The 26,559-nt window shown below is 43.1% G+C and overlaps 2 protein-coding genes across 5 annotated transcripts; both read right to left on the bottom strand.

The window, feature by feature from the left end:
- Positions 1 to 767: 767 nt before the first annotated feature.
- LOC124033753 (myotubularin-related protein 10-like) lies at positions 768 to 22,840 on the bottom strand. 2 transcript variants are annotated; one of them, XM_046345972.1, is made up of 16 exons: positions 22,178 to 22,840; positions 21,940 to 22,000; positions 14,988 to 15,124; positions 13,908 to 13,980; positions 9,080 to 9,222; positions 5,148 to 5,241; positions 4,690 to 4,837; positions 4,192 to 4,279; positions 3,846 to 3,934; positions 3,439 to 3,569; positions 3,203 to 3,272; positions 2,831 to 2,901; positions 2,581 to 2,753; positions 2,097 to 2,267; positions 1,750 to 1,932; positions 768 to 1,462 (listed from the first exon to the last, which is right to left on the bottom strand). In XM_046345972.1, the coding sequence occupies exons 1-16, from the start codon at positions 22,232 to 22,234 to the stop codon at positions 839 to 841; spliced, it is 2,313 nt and encodes a 770-aa protein (XP_046201928.1). In that variant the 5' UTR covers positions 22,235 to 22,840; the 3' UTR covers positions 768 to 838. The 2 variants fall into 2 exon arrangements, with proteins under 2 accessions (XP_046201928.1, XP_046201929.1); XM_046345973.1 differs by lacking the exon at positions 22,178 to 22,840 and having other exon boundaries at positions 14,975 to 15,124.
- Positions 22,841 to 23,044: 204 nt separating this feature from the next.
- On the bottom strand, positions 23,045 to 25,431 carry LOC124033118. Of its 3 annotated transcripts, none has more exons than XM_046345055.1 (7): positions 25,310 to 25,431; positions 24,844 to 25,203; positions 24,249 to 24,707; positions 24,049 to 24,153; positions 23,904 to 23,931; positions 23,767 to 23,801; positions 23,045 to 23,673 (listed from the first exon to the last, which is right to left on the bottom strand). In XM_046345055.1, the coding sequence occupies exons 1-7, from the start codon at positions 25,365 to 25,367 to the stop codon at positions 23,477 to 23,479; spliced, it is 1,242 nt and encodes a 413-aa protein (XP_046201011.1). In that variant the 5' UTR covers positions 25,368 to 25,431; the 3' UTR covers positions 23,045 to 23,476. The 3 variants fall into 3 exon arrangements, with proteins under 3 accessions (XP_046201011.1, XP_046201012.1, XP_046201013.1); XM_046345056.1 differs by having other exon boundaries at positions 23,904 to 23,928; XM_046345057.1 differs by having other exon boundaries at positions 24,249 to 25,203.
- Positions 25,432 to 26,559: the final 1,128 nt, after the last annotated feature.

Raw genomic sequence — 26,559 nt, 5'->3', positions numbered from 1 at the left:
CCACTTCAAACCCACTCTGAAACACATCACCTGACTATGGTGAATAGACATGATGATTGTCTGAGCATCAGTTCAGGCGGCGTCCAGCCATTAGCAGCATCAGTTCAGGCTGTGTGGGTGTACAGTAATGATAGGACAAGTATCCAGCCTGCCCAGAAGTTCTTTACTGCCCACAGCTCCAAAACATACATGTCCAGAAACTGATGCATTTCAATGCCAAAGCCATCAAGGGAAAAGTTGATTGATTAATGTCCACAAATGTATTGTCTCAAACGGTGAAGACATTTTCCAGTGCCAGTTCCCTGGCATTTTATTGGTGTGTTGTGTGATTGAAGATCATTTCCTGCAAGAAGGCCTAATAGTATATAGCCCCGTCTGCCCTGCTCCTTTCACTATTTAGTTATTATTCATTCTAGAAATAATGCAGTACCTTACCAGAAGGTCTCTAGAAATAGAACTAAACTAAGTGATACAAATAAAGCGATAAGTGTCTACCACAGATTTAACTCCTCCTCATAACTCCTTTTTCCCTTCCCAAAGTGTCATCAGCACTACATCAATGTCACTACAAAATCATATTCCACTAACATTCTTCTACGTACTCAACTGAATCTAAAACTAGAAAGTGAAACTGGAAATCAAAATTGACTTCCTACAGAGAGCAACCCTGGCAAACCCCTGAAGAAATGTCTGATTTAAGCAAAGAATAATAATCTTGTGCAAAAACAAACAGCCACATCATCACATTCAACTGAGCTAGCCTCTGGCCTCTAGCATGATAGTACATCCCTTCTGGATTCTAAGCACTGATTTGAGTGAGAACTTTAGCCACGGGACCTCAGAGTGCCTCATTGGCCAGAGTTTCAGTGGAGAGCCATATCTTTGCCCCATTCAGGAACTTGCTGAGAGGAGTGCCCAGGATGCTGCGGCGGCACATGTTCCCCACGGGAGAGAAGGGGAAGGAGGAGCTGAGGTACTCTGGAGTTGAAGAGGGCTCGTGGGTGGAACCAGCCTTAAAGTACATCCTGCTGTGGTCTGATGGGGGGGCGCTGGGGTTGGAGTTCGGGGTGCTGGCCGGAGTGGCCCCCTTGTACTGGCGTAGCTGGCTCTGCAGCTTCTCTACCTCATCAGCCAGTTGGGAGAGCTTGTGGTATGCGGTTACAGGGCCGCCCTTGGGGATGCTGGCTTCAGGGACCCAGCGCAGGAAGTAGAGCCTCCACAGGGCCAGGTGTGAAGGCAGGAGCTGGGGGATGAGCATCCCCTGTAGGTCTGCGGGCCGGGAGACCCAGTCCCTGAAGAAGCGCTCTGTTGGGCTCTCCACCACCTCTCTGATCTGGGAGAAGTCTGGTTTGAGCCGCGGCACCAGGGAGTTCCGTCTGGTCAGGGTGAGGCTGTCATGGCCGTCCATCAGGATGTTCCTCAGGGAAGAGGGCATCCCTCGGAGTGTAGAACTGTAGTTTTTCTGGAAGAGAAAGGAACACACACTCATTTACAAGTTATTTAATTTAGAATGTATACATGTAGATGGTGTTGATTTTACTTTGATGGACATGACATTTTGATCTTCATGAATTCAGGTTATTTCCAGGCATCTGGGACTGTCCCTGGATAGTCTTGCATAGCTATTCTTGCAAAGCTCCCTAATTTACACATCTAGAATTTAAATGTACTTATCCTGTTAAGGGGTAGTTGACAACCCTCTCTTTCACTGTATTCATTTGCATTCTCAAACAAAGAGAGCAAACTGACCTTGGTGCGTCTAAAGGACTTCACTGTTCCATTCTGAACACAGGTGGCACCTTTCCCAACATACATGGGGTTGTTGAAGAGGGCCTGGTCTTTGGGGGTGAACTGCTGTGACCAGTCCCAGACAGGGGGGAAACGCAGGGCCTTCTCCTCCCCCATAGGGATGCACTTACTCTTAGCAAAATCCTGTGGAGGAGGACAGTTAAGGTTACTAATACTGCACACAGCTGCACATAGATCTGAGCTGCATCATAGCAGAGGTGCGTTGACGGAGTTGAATACAACCGCAACTATGTTGTTGAGGGGGAACTTCCTGTGTTTGTGGCTTTGTGTGTGTGTGAGCTCCTCACCATGCTGTTCTCAGTGCGCTGCTGGGGACAGTTGAAGAGAAAGGTGCTGAAGACAGGGATCCACATGCTGTCACTGAGCACAGTCAGGTACGTCTCAGTGAACTCAAAGGCTGCTGGGTACTGATTTATAATCTGCCACACACAGTCCAGGAACAGCTGGAACAGAGGAGACTGAGGGGATGGAGGAGAGGAAGAGGGGGAAAGGTAGAGAATATTGTGATTAAGGGCGGCAGGTAGTCTAGCAATTAAAACCGTTCGGCCAGTAATCAAAAGGTTGCTCGTTTGACTCCCTGAGCCGACTAGGTGAACAATCTGTTGATGTGCCCTTGAGCAAGGCACTTATCCTGAGCGACTTATAGGAGCAATTAAGGTTAAAAGTGTTTGCTAAATTACTAAAATCACTGGACACAAAAACAATGACAACATTTCAAAGTACATCTACATGTCAAGCTCAATGTCAAGTATGCAAATAGACTAAGCCTACCTCCTCTTTGTCATTCTTCTTCAAATGGTTGCACCGGTGGAGGAAGCGATGGCCAGCCATCACCCACTCCTTCTGCACCAGGCTCTGGAAGCCAGTGAGGCTACGGAAGTGAGGGTCCAGCATCAGTTGTACCAGAGAGGACACCACACAGCTCAGGTCCCTGTCTTCTTCCTCTGGAGAGAGAAGTGGAGAAATACAATACAATACCATACCAGACAACTCTAAAGGACAAAACCATGCATTTCTTTACCTTGCAGAATGACAGACACATGTTTTCCCTCCAGCAAGTAGACTACCTCGGCTGAATGCTTCAGGAAGGCCCTGGAGACAGGAATATGAAAGGATACAGTTGACTTTACTCTAGGTACAAATATGTAACATTTTTTTTGGTCCAACCAAAATTATCCTGTTCTTGTTCATGAAATATTACCACCATTAAAAAATGTAAATAAAAAGACTAATATATATACCAGATGGTAGAGAGAGAACCAGCAGGAGTGTCTGTCAATGCTAGTACTTTTCTAAATGAAACTTCATGCAGGACAGGACAGCGGCAATGCCAGTGCAAACAGCATGGTGAGCCACCCTGCTGGGCCAGTGGCGTCTAAATATTTGCACATACCTGACATACTCCAGCCATCGAGAGCTTTCCATGGACGACAGCCACTTCTCCTCAGACTCCTCAAAGGGCTCTGCACACAAACAAACACACAGTCAAACATCCCAAGAGCTTTCAGAATCCCTAAGAGCAGCAATAAAAGCCTAAGAACAACAAAGGGCCTTCATAAAAAAATGAATTAAGCAACAAATAAATCACAACATTCATTTGATTGATTGATTTCAATTCCTCCGACTTACCGATGACACAGATCTGCCTCACTTTGACAAAGGCAGCCTGGATGTCCTGGATGTTGGGCAGGTTCTTGTCCAGGTCGGACTTGAGGACGTCACTGCGCTGTGGGTGGCTCTTTGTTATGGCACTACAGATCCTACCACAACACAGAGCAGGAAAAGACTGTTGGAAATAGTCTTAACAGCACTGCTTATTTGACAAGCAGTTTATTTACTTCTCTTTGGTACTGCGAGTCTGGACAGAATAGTTTGGCAATCTCACTTGTCAGTTATGCCAAAATAACAAATCACAGTGCTGACATGATAATCACACTATTTGAAAGGAAATTGAAAACAGATGATTGTTGTAAACAATATGAAAACATCAACCAATATAAATGGATTCATTGATATTCTATTCAGTCTTATTATACCTCTGGTCCAGCTTCCTCTGCTGCAGTGGGTCACTGATGCTGGCCATGCGCACCAGGGCACTCCCGTTGGGGTGATTCCAGCACCACAACTAAGGGAAACACACAAACACACACCAACTTGTCATGTTTCAGCAGTCACACACAAACGGTCCCCCTTGTTCTCTCACTTACAAAACACTCACATACGCTCAAATGCATAGTCACTCCTCTCAAAGCACTTAACAAATCGGAGTCATTAATACTTGATAGAAACAGTCTGTCTAGGGGATTCTGTCTAAAACAGCAAGAAAGGCTTTTATTAAGCAAAAGCGGTTGTTTTTTGGGATGCAAGAGGCTGGCCACTCACAGGGATGCGGTGAGCAGTGAAAAAACATAGGTACTGCTTCAGGTCTTGATCCGCCAGGGACACTGGGACCACAAAGTACTCTGGGAGACTGGAGAGAGAAATATAAGAGGGAAATATGCATTTCAGAGATGCTCCAAATGGCAAAAGGTTAACATTTGATGTCACTGAGTCGGGCGTCATATTATCCACAGCAGAGCCTGAAATGGTTCACCACAATATGAAAATAAATAACTCAAATTCTGTGGCAGCAAGTGAAGCAATTACTACATTTCCATCTCCACAAAGATTCTATTAAATAAAGTGTCAATGTAAGCCATTACCTAAGTGTGTTACATAAAGTATTACCATTCTGCCTGATGAGGATTATGACACTAATGAGCTATGTTAATCATAATCCAAATCTGGTAATAATCCATGATGTCATTTAGAAAATGAGCTGAACACCTGCAGTAACCCTCCCTCCCCCTCATCCCCTCCCCTAAACTATGTGGGCCCCACCTGGGTGAGACGACGTAGCCCTCGTTGATGGAGCACACCCTCCACTCTGCTGCACCTGTTCTCTTGATCTCTCTGTCCCATTCAGAGGGCCGGTCAAACAGGGGCATCTGCAGTCCTCCTCCGGGATCTACGCCATTAACTCGCTCCCCTGCACATGTAGCAGTGAGTTCTTGCTAATTAAAGACATACACCTGCTTGCTGATTTTCCTTCAATTCAAACATTGCAACAATTGTAAATATATGTTGATGCCCCAGTGTTCCAACAAAACTCAATTGATCACATTGTTCCGTTAACAGTGTATTTCGGCATGTTTTCCTTTAGGTTCCTCACATGTCAAGACATGTACAGTGGGGATGCTATTGATAGCTAGAACAGTTTGGCAGGCCACAGGGAATAAGGGTGTGTCAAAGCCTTTTCAGTCACAACCAGATGGTTAAGCAGTGTACTGTATACCTACCCAAGGATCCATAGTATTGCTTCCCTACGTACTCAAAGCCAAACAGCAGCTGGGGATCAGCGGGCTGGGAGTAGTGAGCGATGGCCAGGCAAACCTTAAATCACAGGGTGGGGCAAACACATGACTTCAAAAGGAAGGAACTGAACAGGTCCAGGCAAATATACAGTACATACAGTGCCTTTGGAAAGTATTCAGACCCCTAGACTTTTTCCACATTTTGTTACGTTACAGCCTCATTCTAAAATGGATAACATTCATATTTTTTCCTCAGCAATCTACATACAAACCCCATTATGACAAAGTAAAACAGGTTTAGATTTATTCGCAAATGTATTAAAAAAACAAAACAACGAAATATATATATTTTTACATTTGCTAAGATTTCAAAAAACGTGTGTTTTTGCTTTGTCATTATGGGGTATTGTGTTAAGATTGTTGAGGGGGGAAAAACAATTCAATAACATTTAGAATAAGGCTGTAACATAACATAAAATGTGGAAGGGGTCTGAACACTTTCCGAATGCACTGTAGGGCCTAGTTATACGAGCCTTGAAGTTTCCCTTTGCTGCTTTTTGACTGTAACACCAGAGTATACATCTTTATATTATACTAGGGAAATTGTTTCCATAGCTAAGGCTGGCAGTGAGGACTAGTGAAGAGCAGAATAAACAACCTCTGAAGAATCAAAACAGTTGTTTTGTGAAGTGTTAAAGTTCATAGTAAACCATTGTTATGTAAATGCAGGCTGAAAAGTAACAGTGGCCTGGCTTTGGCCCCAGGTGAGAGCAGATCTGCAGGAGCCATGGTCCAATGACATGGGTGCCGGCACACAAATGGAAACAGAAAAGTCTTAAAACTTTTGGGTAAAACACTGCAGTAAGTCCTGTATGGAAATGCACCACTTGTCAGGTCAGGGAGTCTGGAAAATATCCTGGCCCCAACAATACAATCTAAGGGAGATGGTCTGCTAGAATCTTTAAGATGTGACGGCAGATAATTCTGTACTGTGAATGGAGACAGGTTTCAGTGACTCCATAGGATATGCTGTCCCTTTTCTATGAGTTGTGTCTTTGAAATGCTCTTTGAGGCACGTCCTGGCTGCCTCGGACTCTGCTGACCACAGCCAGAGTGTTTTTCTGTTCACCTCTTACAGGAGTGGTTTTCATTCATTTGGAGGTGATGCTGTTATTGGCTAAAGACTCAGGAACCTGCTTGGGAACTTTCAATAACACATCAAGCTGTGCCTTGGCTGCAAGGGGCCTCTACCTTTACTACAAGATTCCACCATTTAAACAGCTGAAAGTATTATTTAGCCCAGACATTCTCAACAGCTGAGGCACTAAGTCATGTTTTCTACACCTTGAAGGGTAGATAGAACTCTCACACAGGAATACTATGAAGAGTAAACTAGATTGTCAAACTTGAATTTGACCATTAATAAAAAACAAGTCATTTCACCACATGCTGTATTTCATTTTAAGTGAGTGACAAAGACATTAATTTATGTCTCACTATTTCTAATAAAAGGCAAACGTTGAAAAGCAACGGCAAACATTTGAAAGACTTCAACCATTGAACCATAATCATGTATTCGTAAGTGTGCCTTGTGACGATCTGGGTAGCTAAGTTGCTCCAAGCATTCAGAGTTAAGCGTGGCAACCAGGATTTAATTTAAGTGAAACCTAGGAAAGCAAACCTTAGCATCACGCCTATTTCTATTGGGATAGAGGACTGAGTCTGGCGTACAATGCTGTCCATTCATTGGAGGAGCTGCGACCCAAACACAGGACACAAGGAAGGAATTTGTGTTCGTCTGTCTGTCTGTCTGTATGTCTGTATGCATGCATGCGTGTGCCTCTGTACATTTGAGAGACTGCTTCCAACTCGGTAAATTCCTGCCCCCCCGGAAGGCAGAGTAGCCAGTTAATGTTAATAGTTACTTCTTAGTTCAATATCTTTCAGGTGTGTGTTGAGGGGCTTCAAGCGCTAGCTCCCCCTTTCTCTGACAAACTGCTCCCATGTGGCATGCACCATGCGCTCTCGCTGGAGATCTAAGGTCACGTGTGTACTAGACGCAGGCTGTCAGGAAGATATACTGAGATCTGCAGTCTCCCTGCCACGGCCATGCAGAGGACTCAAGGCTGCTGCTAAGAACTCTAGGAGGCCTTACTCCACATAACACAGAATTCACTTTTGGACCAGAACCTGGAGTGCACAGCATCTGTGTTTGCAGAGTGATCAGAAACTAGAGGGCTGAATGGTTGTTTTGTTCCCTGGTTGTTTTTTGTGGTGACTTTAAAACCTCTCTATCCGGCTTCATATGTTCCAAGGGGCTTGCAGGTTATATCCAGGGTGGCTCCTTCTCCCCCTACCCTGCTTCCCTCCTACCCGGCTCCTTCTCCCTCCTACCCGGCTCCCTCTCCCTCCTACCCGGCTCCCTCTCCCTCCTACCCGGCTCCCTCTCCCTCCTACCCGGCTCCCTCTCCCTCCTACCCGGCTCCCTCTCCCTCCTACCCGGCTCCCTCTCCCTCCTACCCGGCTCCCTTCTCCCTCCTACCCGGCTCCCTTCTCCCTCCTACCCGGCTCCCTTCTCCCTCCTACCCGGCTCCCTTCTCCCTCCTACCCGGCTCCCTTCTCCCTCCTACCCGGCTCCCTTCTCCCTCCTACCCGGCTCCCTTCTCCCTCCTACCCGGCTCCCTTCTCCCTCCTACCCGGCTCCCTTCTCCCTCCTACCCGGCTCCCTTCTCCCTCCTACCCGGCTCCCTTCTCCCTCCTACCCGGCTCCCTCCTCCCTCCTACCCGGCTCCCTCCTACCCGGCTCCCTTCTCCCTCCTACCCGGCTCCCTTCTCCCTCCTACCCGGCTCCCTCCTCCCTCCTACCCGGCTCCCTCCTACCCGGCTCCCTTCTCCCTCCTACCCGGCTCCTTCTCCCTCCTACCCGGCTCCTTCTCCCTCCTACCCGGCTCCTTCTCCCTCCTACCCGGCTCCTTCTCCCTCCTACCCGGCTCCTTCTCCCTCCTACCCGGCTCCTTCTCCCTCCTACCCGGCTCCTTCTCCCTCCTACCCGGCTCCTTCTCCCTCCTACCCGGCTCCTTCTCCCTCCTACCCGGCTCCTTCTCACTGCACACAGCATCACATTGTCGAGAATGAGCACTGTATACAGACTTTTTTATATTGTTTTATTGACTGTATGCTTGTTTATTCCATGTGTAACTCTGGGTTGTAGTTTGTTTCGCACAACTTTGCTTGATCTTGGCCAGGTCGCAGTTGTAAAATGAGAACTTGTTATCAACTCGCCTACCTGGTTAAATAAAGGTGAAATAAAAATAAATAAAAACTCCAGGTGAATGCTCTTGACCAGGCCTGTTTGTTGGCTTTGCTGTCAGAAATAGAAGAGGGGAGAAGAGGGGTGGAGAGGGGAGGAAAGGCACAGAAAGGAGGATACAGGGAAGCCTACATCGCCCAAGAAGGGCCTCCTCAGTGTGTTTGTCAATGGGGTTACCATACACATACAGTCCTGTTTGGTTTCCTGGGAGAGGACATAGTACACATGGCATTTTTTCTCATCCAAAATAAAGGATTAACTAGTGTCATTGCCAGCATGTTTGCGCTCATACTCACATAATGGGACTTAACACTGATAATCATGTAGGCTAGCAAGAGATGATTAAAAAATATTTAAATCTGACAGTGGCAGTCTTTTGGGAACAGCTATACTGACAGCAGAGGCATTCCACTCCACAGTGAATTACCAGTGAAATCCTCTTAGAAACTAATCCACTGTAGTAGTGAGGCAGAGTTGAGTTGGAGGATTACCATGCTAGATGGCTGGCATCTAGCCTCAGGTACAATTCAAGAGTCAACACCATGTAAATTTATATAGTGTTTATACATCAAATGTCCATTTTGTTCAGAAAGCTTATATCGCAAACCTTCTTGGCGCTTTGGGGCCCAGCCTCGTCGAAGCGGAACCTGATGATTCGGAAGTCCTTGCAGTAAAGGATGAGCTCGGTGGGATTAAACTTCAGCTTCTGGTTGGAACACAGAACCTTCTGCTTCCCCTTAGCATCGTTCACTGAGAGGAACAAACACAAAACAAAGACCAGGGGCGAGACAGTGCTTTTTAAAAATGTATTTCACCTTTATTTAACCAGGTAGGCTAGTTGAGAACAAGTTCTCATTTACAACTGCAACCTGGCCAAGATAAAGCAAAGCAGTGCGACACAAACAACAACACAGAGTTACACATGGAACAAACAAGCATACAGACAATAACACAATAGAAAAAAAGAAAGTCTATATACAGTGTGTGCAAATGGCATGAGGTGGTAAGGCAATAAATAAGCCATAGTAGCGAAGTAATTACAATTGAGCAAATTAACACTGGAGTGATAGATGAGCAGATGATGATGTGCAAGTAGTGATACTGGTGTGCAAAAGAGCAGAAAAGTAAATGAAAACAATATGAGGATGAGGTAGGTAGATTAGATGGGCTATTTACAGATCGGCTATGTACAGCTGCAGCGATCGGTTCGCTGCTCTGATAGCTGATATTGAAAGTTAGTGAGGGAAATATAAGTCTCCAGCTTCAGTGATTTTTGCAATTCATTCCAGTCATTGGGCAGCAGAGAACTGGAAGGAAAGGCAGCCAAAGTAAGTGTTGGCTTTGGGGATGACCAGTGAGATATACCTGCTGGAGCGCGTGCTACGGGTGGGTGTTGTTAGCGTGACCAGTGAGCTGAGATAAGGAGGAGCTTTACCTAGCATAGACTTATAGATGACCTGGAGCCAGTGGGTCTGGCGACGAATATGTAGCGAGGGCCAGCCGACAAGAGCATACAGGTCGCAGTGGTGGGTGGTATATGGGGCTTTGATGACAAAACGGATGACACTGTGATCGACTGCATCCAATTTGCTGAGTAGTGTTGGAAGCTATTTTGTAAATGACATCGCCGAAGTCGAGGATCGGTAGGATGGTCAGTTTTACAAGGGTAAGTTTGGCGGCGTGAGTGAAGGAGTCTTTGTTGCCAAATAGGAAGCCGATTCTAGATTTAATTTTGGATTGGAGATGTTTAATAGGAGTCTGGAAGTAGAGTTTACAGTCTAGCCAGACACCTAGGTATTTGTAGTTGTCCACATATTCTAAGTCAGAACCATCCAGAGTAGTGATGTTGGTAGGGCGGGCGGGTACAAGCAGCGAAACGGTTGAAAAGCATGCATTTGGTTTTACTAGCATTTAAGAGCAGTTGGAGGCCACGGAAGGAGTGTTGTATGGCATTGAAGCTCGTTTGGAGGTTAGTTAACACAGTGTCCAAAGAAGGGCCAGATGTATACAGAATGGTGTCGTCTGCGTAGAGGTGGATCAGGGAATCACCCCCAGAAAGAGCGACATCATTGATATATACAGAGAAAAGAGTCGGCCCGAGAATTGAACCCTGTGGTACCCCCATAGAGACTGCCAGAGGCCCGGACTATAGGCCCCCCAATTTGACACACTGAACTCTGTCTGAGAAGTAGTTGGTGAACCAGGCGAGGCAGTCATTTGAGAAACCAAAGGCTGTTGAGTCTGCCGATAAGGATGTGGCGATTGACATAGTTGAAAGCCTTGGCCAAGTCGACGAAGACAGCTGCACCGTACTGTCTTTTATCGATGGTGATTATGATATCGTTTAGTACCTTGAGCGTGGCTAAGGTGCACACATTATTAGGGCTAATGGATAGGCAAATAGTAACAGTAGTTGCCTGGTCCCAGGTCTGTAAGCCTAATGTTTTTTAGAGTTAGACTAAAGCACATACAGTACAGATCTGGGACAACACTAGTATAGTGTTGGGTAATGTACATGTGGGAAGTGGGCAGCTGAGTGACCAAAGATTACACAGCAAAACAGATGATCTATGTCACCACAGAGCTTCAGAGAAATTCAACCAAGTAGGAACTGAAATTAATCCACCAGACCTCAGCTGTCTAAAAACAAATGAGGAACTTCATTCTTCATGTTCGGATGACCCTTTATGGGGTAATACTCTAAATATACTTATGTTATTCTGAATACAGAATAATCTTTTGAGGTTCCTCGAGTATTATATATGGTAAAACCTTTTCCACAAGATTCAACTGTTTATTTCACCCTCTGAAATATACTGAACAAAATTATAAACACAACATGTAAAGTGTTGGTGCCATGTCTCATGAGCTGAAATACAGGTGAACCTTGTGCTAAGGACAATAAAAGGCCACTCTAAAATGTGCAGTTTTGTCACACAACACAATGCCACAGATGTCTCAAGTTGACAGTGGGCAATTGGCATGCTGACTGTAGTAATGTTGTCGTGGAAAATTACTAAATTAGACATACTATGCTGTTTTGACTTAGATAACTGTCCATTGTTATATGATTGTGTTTTTTTCCGCTGATGCAGGCTTGTTGTCTTGTGGGACAGTTATAAGTCTGGGCGTACAAATAAGAACTGGGTGCGACCGCAGTATGTTACATCCCGTTTGTACTATCTGCAGGAACTCCTCTGTATGGAAACTTGCAGGAAAGAACAGACAATGGTGGCAACGTCAGCTATCTTAATCTACAGAGACAAACTAAACGCCTTTTATACACTACGTCTCCCACCCCTGTTTGCACACATCTGCTAACTGCCACATTAACAAAGAGATTGAACTTTTCTATAAAAGCTCAGAGCCAACTCTTTTCGTAGAGCTTTCAACTCTGACTATTCTTAGTGATGGTTGATTGCTTCATTTTTGCAAATCATATAATACATTTGTTGTTTGAAAGAATCTGCAGTCTCTCTTCCTCTGACAATTTGGCGACAAGGACGGGATGGCTAACTCCGTTTGCTGATTGCCCCTGGGGAGACCGAGGTTGCGTTAGATGTGGCAGGGAGCCCCACACTCCGACTAAGCAGAGCAGAAAAGGGACCCGCTCGGACTGGCAGGGAGCGTCAGTGAGTGGATACGTCATTCAGAACAGACAAAATACATTTATTGAGTATGTATGTAGTATGCTTATTGGTCTTAAGATACAAATTCATTGATTTGACAAATGTCAAGAAAATGTTGAGCAATGTTATAAAGTAATGACTTCAAATAAGTGGTATAGTCGTTGTGCGTTCTCAATGGTCATTGTTAATTCTGGCTTTTGTTGCCAGCAGCACAGTGTCTGGAAGTAGCTAGCTACTTTACTATTAATATTTTTTGACAACTTTTACTTCACTACATTCCTAAACAAAAGTATGTACTTTTTACTCCTTACCTTTTCCCTGACACCCAAAAGTTCTCGTTACATTTTGAATGCTTAGCAGGACAGGAAACTGGTCTAATTCACACGCTTATCAAGAAAACATCCCTGGTCATCCCTACTGCCTCTGATCTGGCAGACTCACTAAACACATGCTTTATTTGTAAATGATGTCTAAGTGGTGGAGCGTGCCCCTGGCTATCTGTAAATACATTTTTAAAAACAAGAAGATGGTGCTGTCTGGTTTACTTAATATAAGGAATTTGAAATGATTCATACTTTTGATACTTAAGTATATTTTATCAATTACATTTACTTTTGATAGTTAAGTATATTGAGAACCAAACTTAGACTTTTACTAAAGTAGGATTTTACTGGGTGACTTACTCTTTTACTTGAGTCATTATCTAAAAAAAAAAGGTATCTTTACTTTTCCTCAAGTATGACAATTGGGAAATTCTTCCACCACTGGTGAAATCCATAGATTAGTGCCAAATGTATTTATTTTAATTCACTGATTTCTTTATATGAACTGTAAATCAGTCAAATCTTGAAATTGTTGCATGCTGCATTTATATTTTTGTTCAGTATATAATGATCTTGGAACCAGAAGGGGATTATTTGCATGTTTCCATGGCACACCAGGAATCTAGTCTTGGCCTGTGTACCACCACCTGCACACACCTTCACTACCTTACCAGACAAGGATAAGACCAATGCCGTGTCTCAGTTTGTGGTGGGTGGAGCGTTGGGTCAGTAATTTTGCCAAGCTAAGGCTCTCATAAAGGACCTTTGTTGAGGGCGTACTGAGTAGAAAACATTGCTTCATGCTCTATCAGCTCAGCACAACAGCCCCACACTCCCAGCCATGTCAGCAGAGAGTGAGGCTATGAGTTACACAAACAAGGTTAATCCGGAACAGGCTTTTCAGCCAGGGCCCTCTGTCTGGGCTATGACCTCATCTATGGAGATACTAAAAATGGGTCCGTGTCCAGGGGGAGCAGGCAGGCAGTTACCAAAACTGGTTTAAGTCAATGGTGTGTGTCAAATCAGCCTGGTATCAGCCTAAACACAGAGACTGGGGTCAGCCAGATGGGACGTGATTGGATCTGAGAGAACCGACTGGTCCCTCAGCACTCAGACAAGAAAACATTTATGGGGATTTCAAAGGAGGAGAGCACAACCTGTCCATTGTGCATTCATAGTTCAACAGCTGGGTGTAGATGAAGCATTATAGCTGCAGCGGTCCAAGAAGTGTGGGGGGTCTTACAAAATCCACTATATCGTGGGGGGCAATGCGTTTCATAGGTAATTTATTTTACACAGGCTATTAAAAAAAACACATTACCTGTCAGGAACCTAAACTGATCTTTTTTTCTGGACTAAAAGGGACTGCCAGTGTCATAGGAGTAGGCTACTTTCCACTGAGAGTTATATTTTGGTGGAGATTGCTGTTTGAGTTTGTTTACCATCTCATCACCATGGTTAGCATAATAGCACATGGTCTTACCTGTCACCACTTGCTCCACACACGCAAGGGGAACATCGTGCTCTCCAAGCAGACGGTTGGCAACCTGGAACCTCTGAGAGAACACAACACAGAGATCAACATGGTGAGGAGTGTAGGTACCTGGGGAAAAAGCAAACAATAGTTCCAGGGAGACCAGAGGTTTTAACTGGAGCAGAGTGAGACTGCACCACATGTTATCAACAGCTGAGAAGAGAATATTTGAACCATCTGGAAATGCTCTGCCAGGAACAATGATGATGATACTGTTGTTTTTGTATTTCAGTGAAATATAATGATTAACATGGTGAATGCTGATGAATGGAGATCATTGACAACTTTCGAGCAAATGTGTGAATCTAAAAGTTACCCCATTTGCACTGAAAGGCAAATCCACAATTTTGCCATCAATGAGGACCATTAAGATCAAGGCTGATTTCCAAGAGCAGTGCAATCCGTCCACGAGTCCGATAAACTTTTGTTTTTCAAGTAAACAGATCTGGGATGACTCACTAAGTTGTTTAAGAGGTGAAGGCATCAAAATAAGCTTAACACAAAACAGGTGGTCTAAAAGCACAGGGTGGGAGGTTACAAAAAACATCTGACACTGGACGAAAGACACCAGTGTCCTACAAACCTTTTTGTTGATGGGTATTTCACAACAGGCCTATCCCACATGCTGCTTATCATGTGGCAACCTTGACCACACTTTCTCCAATAAACTCAGGTGTGATCATGTAGGGCCAGTCTCCCAGGACACAGATTAAGACTAGTCTTGGACTAAAAATACATTTTAATGGAGAATGTCTCGGATTAATCTGTGTCTGGGTAACTAGCCCATAGAGCTACAGTCATTTTTGGGAGAGAGGCACACAGTGTACCACAGGAGGTTGGTGGCACCTTAATTAGGCAGGACGGGCTCGTGGCAATGGCTGGAGCGGAATCAGTGAAATGGTATCAAATACATCAAACACACGGTTTCCATGCGTCTGATGCCATTCCATTCTCGCCGTTCCAGTCATTATTATGATCAGTCCTCCACTCAGCAGCCTCCACTGGAGTGCACTCACATTGAAAATGTACCTGTTTGGGGAGGGCATCATGGGTGATGAAGGAAACCTTGAAGTTGGTGCATATCAGCTTCCCCCACAGGTCACCATGACTGCTATCTGCTCCGATGCACTTCCTCACAAAGCTCACTTCATTTACCACAATCTCCCCTGAGAATGACAAACAGGAAGTAACATGAACCATGACATTTAGGTTTCAAAGAAAAGAGGTATAAAACATAGGCCTAAAAGTGACAGAAATGGAAGGTGTGAGTGTTAACCACAAAGTTATTTTAAGTCTTATAGCGATGAAACAAAACATGGGCTGATGGCTGAGTAATATGACATGAATGAAACTTGGGAAAATGTGCTATGGAAGTGGAATTATCACATACTGAGATGTCTATCTCCTAGTCTCATTCAGGATTCTGCCATCGAGCCAAAGGCCTCCTGTTGGGTCAGGGTGGTGGAAATACCTGTCATAGAATAGCTAGACCTCTTCATGACAGAGGAGGTCAACACAACACTCTGTTGCCTAACCTATAGGCCTAGTAGCCCGTTGTGACCTCTACTCTTTAACCCCTCTTTGGTTCCAGTAGCATCTCAGGACAAAACACATACACCCACAGCCTGACAAACAACCTGGTGTCTGAACCAATGAGGGTTCCCTCCATTTACAGGACTTTCCTCTCCTCCTCACAAACAGATGTTTTTAATTACCTCCATAGCCCAGATGCACACGGCTCCAAGAGGTATTTATTTTTCAATATAAAAAAAGAGCCCATGATGAGTCACATACACTGCTGACTGTTTCTACTCCAGGATCGCGCTCTCGCTCTCTGGCCATTCAGTGGGAGTTCACAGACTCAGCACATGCACTACGGGCTTGCCAGGAAAACCCCATGAGCAGGAGAATGGGGATCAGGTGGGCCTAGCTGTCCTCCTCCTGGGAAAATGATCTGCCATTAGGAGATCTGAGAACCCAGCATAAACTTTTAACGGAGCACAGCCTCAAACGAACAGAGACCGCTTTGGTTAGTAAAGCTGCTTGATGGATCGAGGTCCTCCTCTCAAGTTTTACATCCAGATCAAAACCCCTCTTTATCAAAGACAGGTGTACCCAGTCCTAAACTAGACCGTAACTTTCTAGACTAAACCATTCATGTAGATTTTATTGATGTTGCCATTTCCTGTGTCACTGAACAGAGACCTAAGAGGTCTGACAGTAATTAGCTCTCAACCTCGCTGGCAACATTGAAGGACATGAATGTTTATGACAAACCATTGTCTCTCTCAAACGCTTCAAATCTAAACAATCACCAGATCAATGAATGCAGCTGCTACCTTTGCATAGTGCAAAATTCCTGGCATTTCATGATAGATTAAGCATGAATTTACCATTGCATGAAGTGAAGACATAAAGTAGAAAAGACTGTATGGTAGACTAGTATATGAATACAGTGCAGTGGTGATTCCCTATATCGTGGCAGTATGGTTGTGAGTGACACTGCAGCATCGCTAGACTATAACAGCTGGAGCTGCTTTGCAGATGGTTACCGTAGGACAGGCAGGGAACAGCCAAAGCGAACCAGGCCCAGCACTGTAAACAGGACCATCACATGTCAAAATGACTGATTTTCCCTCAGTCAGCATGAGTTTAACCTATTCAGCCCAGATGTAATCTGTCATTTTCCATTTACCTGGTTTATTTTGATGCATCCATTCAGATTATACACTGCATTGTCTATGAGCAAATTAGAGCCTGCCCGTATATTCAAATTAGATCCTGCCCGTACATTCAAATTAGAGCCTGCACGTACACTCAAATTAGAGCCTGACCGTACACTCAAATTAGAGCCTGACCGTACACTCAAATTAGAGCCTGACCGTACATTTACAGTTGGAAGTTTACATATACTTAGGTTAGAGTCATTAAAACTCATTTTTCAACCAGTCCACAAATTTCTTGTTAACAAAATACAGTTTTGGCAAGTCGGTTTTTCCAATAATTGTTTACAGACAGATTATTTAATGTATAATTCACTGTATCACAATTCCAGTGGGTCAGAAGTTTACTTACACTAAGTTGACTGTGCCTTTAAACAGCTTGGAAAATTCCAGAAAATGATGTCATGGCTTTAGAATCTTCTGATAAATGATGTCAATTAGCCTGAGTCAATTGGAGGTGTACCTGTGGATGTATTTCAAGGCCTACCTTCAAACTCAGTGCCTCTTTGCATGACATCATGGGAAATTCAAAGGAAATCAGCCAAGACCTCAGAAAAAAAATTGTAGACCTCCACAAGCCTGGTTCATCCTTGGGACCAATTTCCAAATGCCTGAAGGTACATTTACATTACATTTAAGTCATTTAGCAGACGCTCTTATCCAGAGCGACTTACAAATTGCTACCACGTTCATCTGTACAAACAATAGTATGCAAATATAAACACCATAGGACCGAGCAGCTGTCAAACCGCTAAGGAAGGAGATGCATTCTGTCTCCTAGAGATGAACGTACTATAGTGTGAAAAGTGCAAATCAATCCCAGAACAACAGCAAAAGACCTTGTGAAGATGCTGGATGAAACAGGCACAAAAGTATCTATATCCACAGTACAACGAGTCTGATATCGACATAACCTGAAAGGCCGCTCAGCAAGGAAGAAGCCACTGCTCCAAAACCGCCATAAAAAAAGCAAGACTACGGGTTGCAACTGCACATGGGGGAAAATACCGTATTTTTTGGAGAAATATCCTCTGGTCTGACGAAACAAAAATAGAACTGTTTGGCCATAATGACCATCGTTCTGTTTGGAGTAAAAAGGGGGAGGCTTGCAAGCCGAAGGATACCATCCCAACCGTGAAGCACGGTTGTGGTAGCATCATGTTGTGGGGGTGCTTTGCTGCAGGAGGGATTGATGCACTTCACAAAATAGATGGCATCATGAGGGAGGAAAATGATGTGGATATATTGAAGCAACATCTCAAGATATCAGTCAGGAAGTTAAAGCTTCGTCGCAAATGGGTCTTTCAAATGTACAATGACCCCAAGCATACTTCCAAAGTTGTGGCAAAATGGCTTAAGAACAACAAAGTAAAGGTATTGGTGTGACCATCACAAAGCCATGACCTCAATCCTATAGAAAATGTGTGGGCAGAACTGAAAAAGCGTGTGCGAGCAAGGAGGCCTACAAATCTGACTGTTACACCAGCTCTGTCTGGAGGAAAGGGCCAAAATTGTGGTGATCCTAACTTGCCTAAGACAGGGAATTTTTACTAGGAGTAAATGTCAGGAATTGTGAAAAACTGAGTTTAAATGTATTTGGCTAAGGTGAATGTAAACTTCCGACTTCAACTGTATAGACACATGGAGTACACGGTGCAATGAAATGCTGACTTGCAGGTGAATCTTGCACTGTGAAGGCTACTCCTTGTAGATGACGAATAAACAAACGTGAACATGTTACTTATGAATTACGCCCAAGTCTGGGCCTATTTGTTCTTGCCTGTATTCCATGTTAAACATTGTTAACAAGCTACATTATATCACTGCATCACAAGTTGTTTAACTTATGCACAAGAATGTAACAATAAGACTTTATGGCCTGTGAGTCTTATTGAAGATGACAACATGGATTAAGATCAGACAAGGAACAGAGAGAGAGACTGAAGAAATAGGTTGTCGCTCTTGTAATTGTGGGACCAGTCAGCAACAGCCCACCATCACCTCTGTGTTTACTTCCAAAGCTGGGTCTAATAATCTGCTGGCTTGATGAGTTAACAACTCTTTTGTGGAGGCAGAATGCTGACAGGTCTGACACAAAAGTACAGTACTGCCTGGACTGCAGCCTTTAACCCCCACTGGACTGCAACTCTGCCAGTAAGTAACCTGGGTTACCACAACATCTAACAAACAGTACTGTGGTCACGTCATTCACCGCTTACATCATAGCACTCTCTGTTTATCACAGAGTTGGCTACTTTCAGTGCCTATTCAGATAAATGTCAGTTGGTCATGGAATATCATGTGACCAGAGGTAACACAGACTCAGAACAATCACAAGGCCTATCCTGTGTGTGATTGGCATGTCAAAAACATGTATATCACGTAATCATACTGGAGGAAACAAAACACTTCCTAGGATGAGGTTCTCCTTTTTGACTAAGTCCACAAAACCCTAAATCAAATAGGGCTACTCATGTGATCACACCTGCAAACTGACAAAACTAACCACAACCTGGCTTTGCTTCCTGGGGTTTTGTAGCTTTCAAAGCAGGCTACCTGTGTTTGTGTACAGCACCTAGCAAACCAGATCACAGTTTGGACATATGGTGGCGAGGGAAACAAGCTCAGAGACCCAACATGGTCTCTGTATACAGTGATTATCACAATCCTCCGAGTCACACGAGACTAGGAAGAAATGCCTCAGTCACAACACAAAGATGGCAGTTAAAGGGACAGATATGCTTCAGCATTCCACCTGTACAATAGTAGAGTACAGTGTGCCAGTAACACCATCACATTGCTGATGGATAGCGACAGGACACGTCATTTTGAGATACTCATGACTTTGCCCATATTAGCCTAGCTTGTGTGATTAACGGAGCAGAACTCATGTGCTGACAAACCAAGTGGTGAAGAGAGACTGAGGACAGTAGGAGTATGTGGGCCAGAGAGGTGAGAATGTGCTTGGGAGTACAGAGAGTTAGCTTTGCCTCATGCAAACACCACTGCTAGGCACATTTTTCCATCGCCTCAGGAGAGGCCTCAGCTCACATTCTCCTACTGAGAAAACAACAGCGGGACATCTATTACAGTACCTGTCTAACTATCATTACAGATGCCTACAGTTCAGATGAACGTGTGTCATAAAGGTGACAGTGTGTCAGCGAGGAGCCTAAACAAAACAGTCAATGTTGGTCGTCTATGTTTGGACACCCACACACACTCCAGAAACACAGGTCACATACAAAGAGAGAGAGAGAGAAAGAGAGAGTGCGGGGGATGAGAGAACTAGGCCTAGAGGCGGAGAAAAATAAAAACATTCAGCGAGAAACCCAACCAGACAGTTCAATAATTAGAAGTGGGCAGCCAGCAAAGGATCCAGCCAGGGATGAAGAGAGAACCTGATGAAGACAGAGAGATAAACAGAGAGCTACAGAAATTAAGGGAGGAGGACAGATGAACAGAGAGAGAGAGGGGAAGACAGAAGAGAGAGGACAGTTGAGATGAGTTGTTGAGATGAGTTAGCCCCACTGTGGTCCTCTGTCTCGTCAGGTTGGTGTGCACTTGAATGGATCATTCAATCAGAGACCCCTTTGAATGGGTCACATTTAAGTCGCATAGCAACCCTACCGAGGAGCTGGGAGGCCCACAAATAAAGCCAAAGTCTCTCCATTCAGGGCCACCCTCACAGAGCCATGAACTAAAGATCATCACATAGACCATAGTGTAAAATCACACCTGAGATTCAATGTAGGCTAAACTGTTCATAGTCAGGTTGAGGGAGAGGAGGTGACTATCGTATTTTGTAAAGCAAGGCCAGGTGGCACTGTGTGAGCGCGTCATGTTTACTTTCATTGCCAGCATTCATTCAAACACATTGACAGAACCCAGCAATAACAATAGCTAAACCTCCAGCCAAGGAAAAAACAGTATCCCTCTATAAAACATACCAGTGTCTTAAAATAATCAGCTGAAATAGATAAGGGTAAACTATACATACCAAAGCAGGGCTACAGAGTGTGACAGTTTTACTCACATATGAGCCTAAATATTGCTGAGCAATGTAAGAAAAATAATTAAGGATTCTAGTTTTATTACATCAAATATTAGTCATTGTGCTCCTAACTGTATTTGTGTACGCAAACATTTTCCAATTTAAGTCAGTGTAGAGCCCTGCAAAGCAGAGAAAATAGCAATAAAGTGCAAGAGGGAGGTTTGTTATTATTTCAGCAGACTAAGTAAAACCAGGCAAGGCGCATCTATTTTAGAATGAAGGAAGGTCCATCCTCTGTTGCTTAATTATAAGGAGTGAACGCCTCAAAGGGAAATTCGTCCCACAGCACAACCTCTGATTCACAACTTGTCCTCAGACATAGATATAGGCCTAATGACACTTCAAGGTTATATGGTCAAGTGTTTCTCAATCTTGCTCCATTATATCAGTGAGCTTCCGCCTCTATAACAGCCATGAATGAACCGAAATGCTGAAGAATGTTGTTAGCATTTAATATGGAGAGGTTGGGTGTCAGTTTAGCTCTCACAAACACTGCCAACTTAATGGGAAAAAGTAAACAAACCTGAGGTCCTGCCACGCATTACAAATTCAAAGTTGCCAAGAAAAACACACAAAAGGCAAGAAACAGTTTTCAGTGACTGATGCTCTGTGAACAGGAAATACCCTTGTGAATCTCTTATTGTAACCTCCTTAAGACAGTCATTAACCAACTCGCATCCTCTCTGAGCTGGGATTTGACTGCAAAATAAGGAGGCATATCTGAACCAGCCCATTGTTAACTAAGGCTAAATTATGCAGTTAGTTGCAGTGATGAAAAGGGGGCCAGGCAGGCACTGCACTGCCATGGTGACTTGAGACAGCCCAGAGAAAATGGACTTTCAGTTGGATGAGATTACCACAGCCTAATGATGCGACAATAAGGGATGCCAAATGCCTGTGGGGAAAACCACAAGTGAGGTGCACTGACAGAGAACACATTCAAAACAAGAAATTATATTTAGCTGAAGAGATGAGAGTTTTCACTGGCTGGTCATTGAAATATCAGTCATCTTCTACCTTAGCATGAAAAGAAAGACTATAGCTGGATGAGGTCAGCCTTTACTGGTTATTTTTTCAGGAGCGGGATATTTTGATGGGTGGTTAAATGTATGTATTCTCTATGTACTCATAACATAGTTGATAGTTACAAATAGAACAGTCAGAAACAACAAGCTAGCTGTGGCAGAGGGACCTGTAAACTCACCTGGAAGTAACTTGGCCTCTAACTTCTTGATAGGTGGCTGTGGAGTTTTTTTCAGATCGGTCTGCATTAAATATAAAACAGAGATAGTTTGTTAGTCTATAATAAGCTAACTAAATTATGCACAACATATAGCTAGTGAATTGAACAAGTAATCCTAGCTAGCGAACTACTCAGTAATAGCAATTAACTAAGTATACCGAGGACAGAGTAACTTTGCTAGTCAAGTGAGGTTACTCACCTGTACAGGCAGAAGGTAGGATTTAAAGGTTGGTTTCAAGGGCTTCACAGAAAACATTATTAATAGCTTGAGTCCAATAACGATACTTCCAAGATTACAGTGAGAAAAGAATGTCAAACGTTAACTAACTTGTACCTTGGCTAGAACAATAACAGCTAAAAAAAATAAACTGCTGAAAATGTGAAGTTTTCAACAATACAGTCAATTTTTCGAGATAGATTTCCCCATATGGATCAGTTCGGGATAGCTTGCTGGGTATCTCCTTTCGTTTCGTGTCAACACAGCTGCTGTGTTGTGCCGGCGAGCCCTGGTTGTCCTCCTCGCGAGCAAGTTACTAGCTAGCCTTGTAATTAGCTGCTAGCAAGCAACTTTTACGTCGTCAAACAACCTATCTAGCTTTAGCTAACTCGCAAGGATTCCATTCGCAGAACTTTGCGAACGCAGAGCTGCAGACGGTGAGTTAATTCACTAATATACTGGAGAATAACTCCACAACGTAAACCCTGCTGGCATACAGCAGCGATAACTTTCGTATTTAGCTAGCAGCATTATATCCAATGCTTTGCTATCCTTTTTGCTATGGACACAACGGCCATGTTTCCATTCGGGAGGAGAGAGAGGGGGGGAAGAGCATCGGTCTATGTTGCACCCCCAAGCACAGATCTGGGACCAGCTGTAACTGACTCCTGTTCAGATTTAAAATATAAAAACGGAGAAAAAAATTCAATATAAGGGCTTTTGACCTACAACGGAGGGAGTCTATTTAAGACTGATTAATCATGTTTAGTCTACACTATCGCCTATTGATATTGCAATGATTGAGTACCATGCCCCCCCCCCCCCCAAAAAAAAATAATAATAATCATGTACATTTTATTTCTGCAATGTTTATTCAACGTTACAAAATAATTAGGTAATCACACATATTACACAATATCAGAGAAACAGTAAGCACAACTGTAGGACTGAGCACTACCCCCATCTAGTGTAAATGTTTAGTAGAGCATGAATGAACACAAAAACATACAATTAAAAAATAAAGTAAATTCTAATTTTCTCTTTAATTTAACTTAATTTTTGTGAGATAAGTTTTTATTGAGTCACATAACCTGTACAATCAATAAGAATCACAAATGTTTTTTTAACCAACACTCAACCCCTCCCACCTGCCATCCCAAACAAACCCCTGGCAGCCCCGCCCAAATCCTGGTCTAAACCCAATATGAAAGACCAATCATGAAAACATTATCTTTAGCTCACTTTTCTACATCATATGAGTAACTATTGGCTGCTAGTAACTCATACTTTCGCTCCAATCCTGAGGGGGTAGGTGGATGATGTCTGAGTGGCCTGGGGGTCAAAGGCCTCATACTCAGTATTGAGCATGACTACAGAATAGGGCTCAACAGCAACAGCAGCAGGATCTCTCACTTCAGTCAGCTTCAGAAGTGAGAAGAGCCCCTCATCCTCTCCTCTGCCCTCAGCATATGGGGAGCCTACACCCAGAAAGAGGAAGCAGTGGGGTTAGATGGGTTTGAAAATCTGTCAGTATTGCAAATTCCTTTTACGGAAATAATATGCTAACTTACAGTCTGAGTTAATTGTCTCCTCTCCATCTTGTTCTCTGCAATGATTAAATAAAGTATTTATTATTATAAAATTCCATATCAGCAACATGTAACTAATTTATGGCTATTGGAAATGTTATTTTCAAATAATGAAATACCTTTTCATTCTCAGAGTGTGAGATTCTGCTGGAGGAAGAAAGAAACAGAAAGCCCATGTCAATAACATTACGTTTTAAATTTATTTATTTATTTTCTAAATACACACCTGATGATAGAACGTACAGTATGTGGGTTTTTACTCACCTTGCGAAATCTTGGTATTTTTCAGCATGACAATGACAATGACAGTAACAAACAGGCAGGAGAAGAACAAGGCTCCCACTACATACAGTGGTATGTAAGGATCCCCTTTTAATAAAACACAAAGCATTCAGAATGAAGATCAATTAGGTATTATTCATGATCATTTTATGTATTAGTAATAACAATATACTGTGACTCACCAGGAGTATATAACAGGGCTGTGTCATTCCTGTTGGGGTGGTTGTTGAATTCTCCATTCACAGTGACTGTGACATTAGTTATTACCTTCCAGTGCCCTTTGCTATTCTTAAGCACCTGTAAGGCACAAACATACTGTCCGCTGTCTGAATATGTGGCATTGCTGATCTTAAGGTTATGAAAGTTAGGGCTTGTTAGGGGTTTAGATGAAGTATTTGACCTTCGTTTCAGCAGGGCCTCATCAATGAGACAATGGTGGTCATATAATTGTCCATCACTATTAAAATAATAAGAATAAAGACAGGTGCTACTGTTGCCACTGATGGTTTTGATCCAATACACTGAAAATGGAAGGTTAGAGTAATCTTTGGCTACTGTGAAATTACATGCAAGGTTGACTGATTCTCCATGCTGTTGGGTAACAGACGTTTTAGTTTCCACACCAGGGTAGCATATCACCACTACAGAAACAGAACATAATTTGATGTTAAATATTTTCATAAACAGATATGTCTATATACAATATATTGTACAGTATACTGTAATATGAGTTGTATATCATTTAGAAATTGTGAAAGTTAGGAAATGTGAACTTACTCTCTGGTTCAACAAATGCCACAATAAATGATTCCACCTGATCTTTTGACGGTTTAAAGGGGAATAAGTGTTGGTCATTTGATGGAAAGGTATGAAAACATGCAAAGAATCCAGTGACGTGTTTCTCCAATTTCATATTTAAACATTGTTTGATACTGTTTTTGCAGGGTTTTTTTTCTAATGTAAATGCTGTATTATTGCACTTCGGATCATGGTCACATTTCTTCTCATTGTCATGAAGACTGCAATTAAAAGTGCAATCCACTATGTTGTCTTCATCTAGATCAAGTTGCCAAATTCTCTCTTCACATTGTAGAGATATAGCTTCCTCTTTCTCTTGATAATTTAGAAAAGTGTTCCCTTTGAGAGAGAAAAAGGTTTCCAAAGTTAGAATCAAGCTCCTCGATTGTAGACTCACAAGCCCTATTATTCAAGTCTTAAACTGTTGATAAAAATAGTTACCGACCTTGACATTTTCCTACGAGAGTCATCACCATGAAGATAGATAGCATATCCATGATCATTGAACATAGATTACAAAGCTGTTTTGTTCATGATTCACAGAATGAGGAAACAGGGCAGAATTTTACAGGAAGGAAGAATGAACAGAGGGTGTTTGTATGATATACAGTTGATTTTGGAAGTTTAAATACACTTAGGTTGGAGTCATTAAAACTTGTTTTTCAACCACTCCATAACTTTCTTGTTAACAAATTACAGTTTGGCAAGTCGGTTAGGACATCTACTTTGTGCATGACAAGTCATTTTTCCAATAATTGTTTACAGACAGATTATTTCACTTATAATTCACTGTTTCACAATTCCAGTGGGTCAGGAGTTTACATACACAAAGTTGACTGTGCCTTTAAAAAGCTTGGAAAATTCCAGAAAACTATGTCATGGCTTTAGAAGCTTCTGATAAATGATGTCAGTTAGCCTGAGTCAATTGGAGGTGTACCTGTGAATGTATTTCAAGGCGTACCTTCAAACTCAGTGCCTCTGCTTGACATCATGGGAAAATCAAAGGAAATCAGCCAAGACCTCAGAAAACAAATTGTAGACCTCCACAAGCCTGGTTCATCCTTGGGACCAATTTCCAAATGCCTGAAGGTACCACGTTCATCTGTACAAACAATAATATGCAAATATAAACACCATAGGATCGAGAAGCCGTCAAACCGCTCAGGAAGGAGACGCAGTCTGTCTCCTAGAGATGAACGTACTATAGTGCGAAAAGTGCAAATCAATCCCAGAACAACAGCAAAAGACCTTGTGAAGATGCTGGATGAAACAGGCACAAAAGTATCTATAGCCACAGTAAAACGAGTCCGATATCGACATAACCCGAAAGGCCGCTCAGCAAGGAAGAAGCCACTGCTCCAAAACCACCATAAAAAAGCCAGACTACGGTTTGCAAGTGCACATGGGGAAAAAGACCGTACTTTTTGGAGAAATGTCATATGGTCTGATGAAACAAAAATAGACCTGTTTGGCCATAATGACCATCATTATGTTTGGAGGAAAAAGGGGAGGCTTGCAAGCCGAAGAACACCATCCCAACCGTGAAGCACTTAATTGCTGTCTTCATGACAATGAGAAGAAATGTGACCAAGATCCGAAGTGCAATAATACAGTATTTACATTAGAAAAAACTCCCTGCAAAAACAGTATCAAACAATGTTTAAATATGAAATTGGAGAAACACGTCACTGGATT

The sequence above is a fragment of the Oncorhynchus gorbuscha genome, linkage group LG04 (genome assembly GCF_021184085.1).
Source record: "Oncorhynchus gorbuscha isolate QuinsamMale2020 ecotype Even-year linkage group LG04, OgorEven_v1.0, whole genome shotgun sequence".
Classification (NCBI taxonomy): Eukaryota; Metazoa; Chordata; class Actinopteri; order Salmoniformes; family Salmonidae; genus Oncorhynchus; species Oncorhynchus gorbuscha.
Note: the sequence above shows the minus strand (reverse complement) of the source record. Positions and strands in the feature narration are given on the sequence as shown.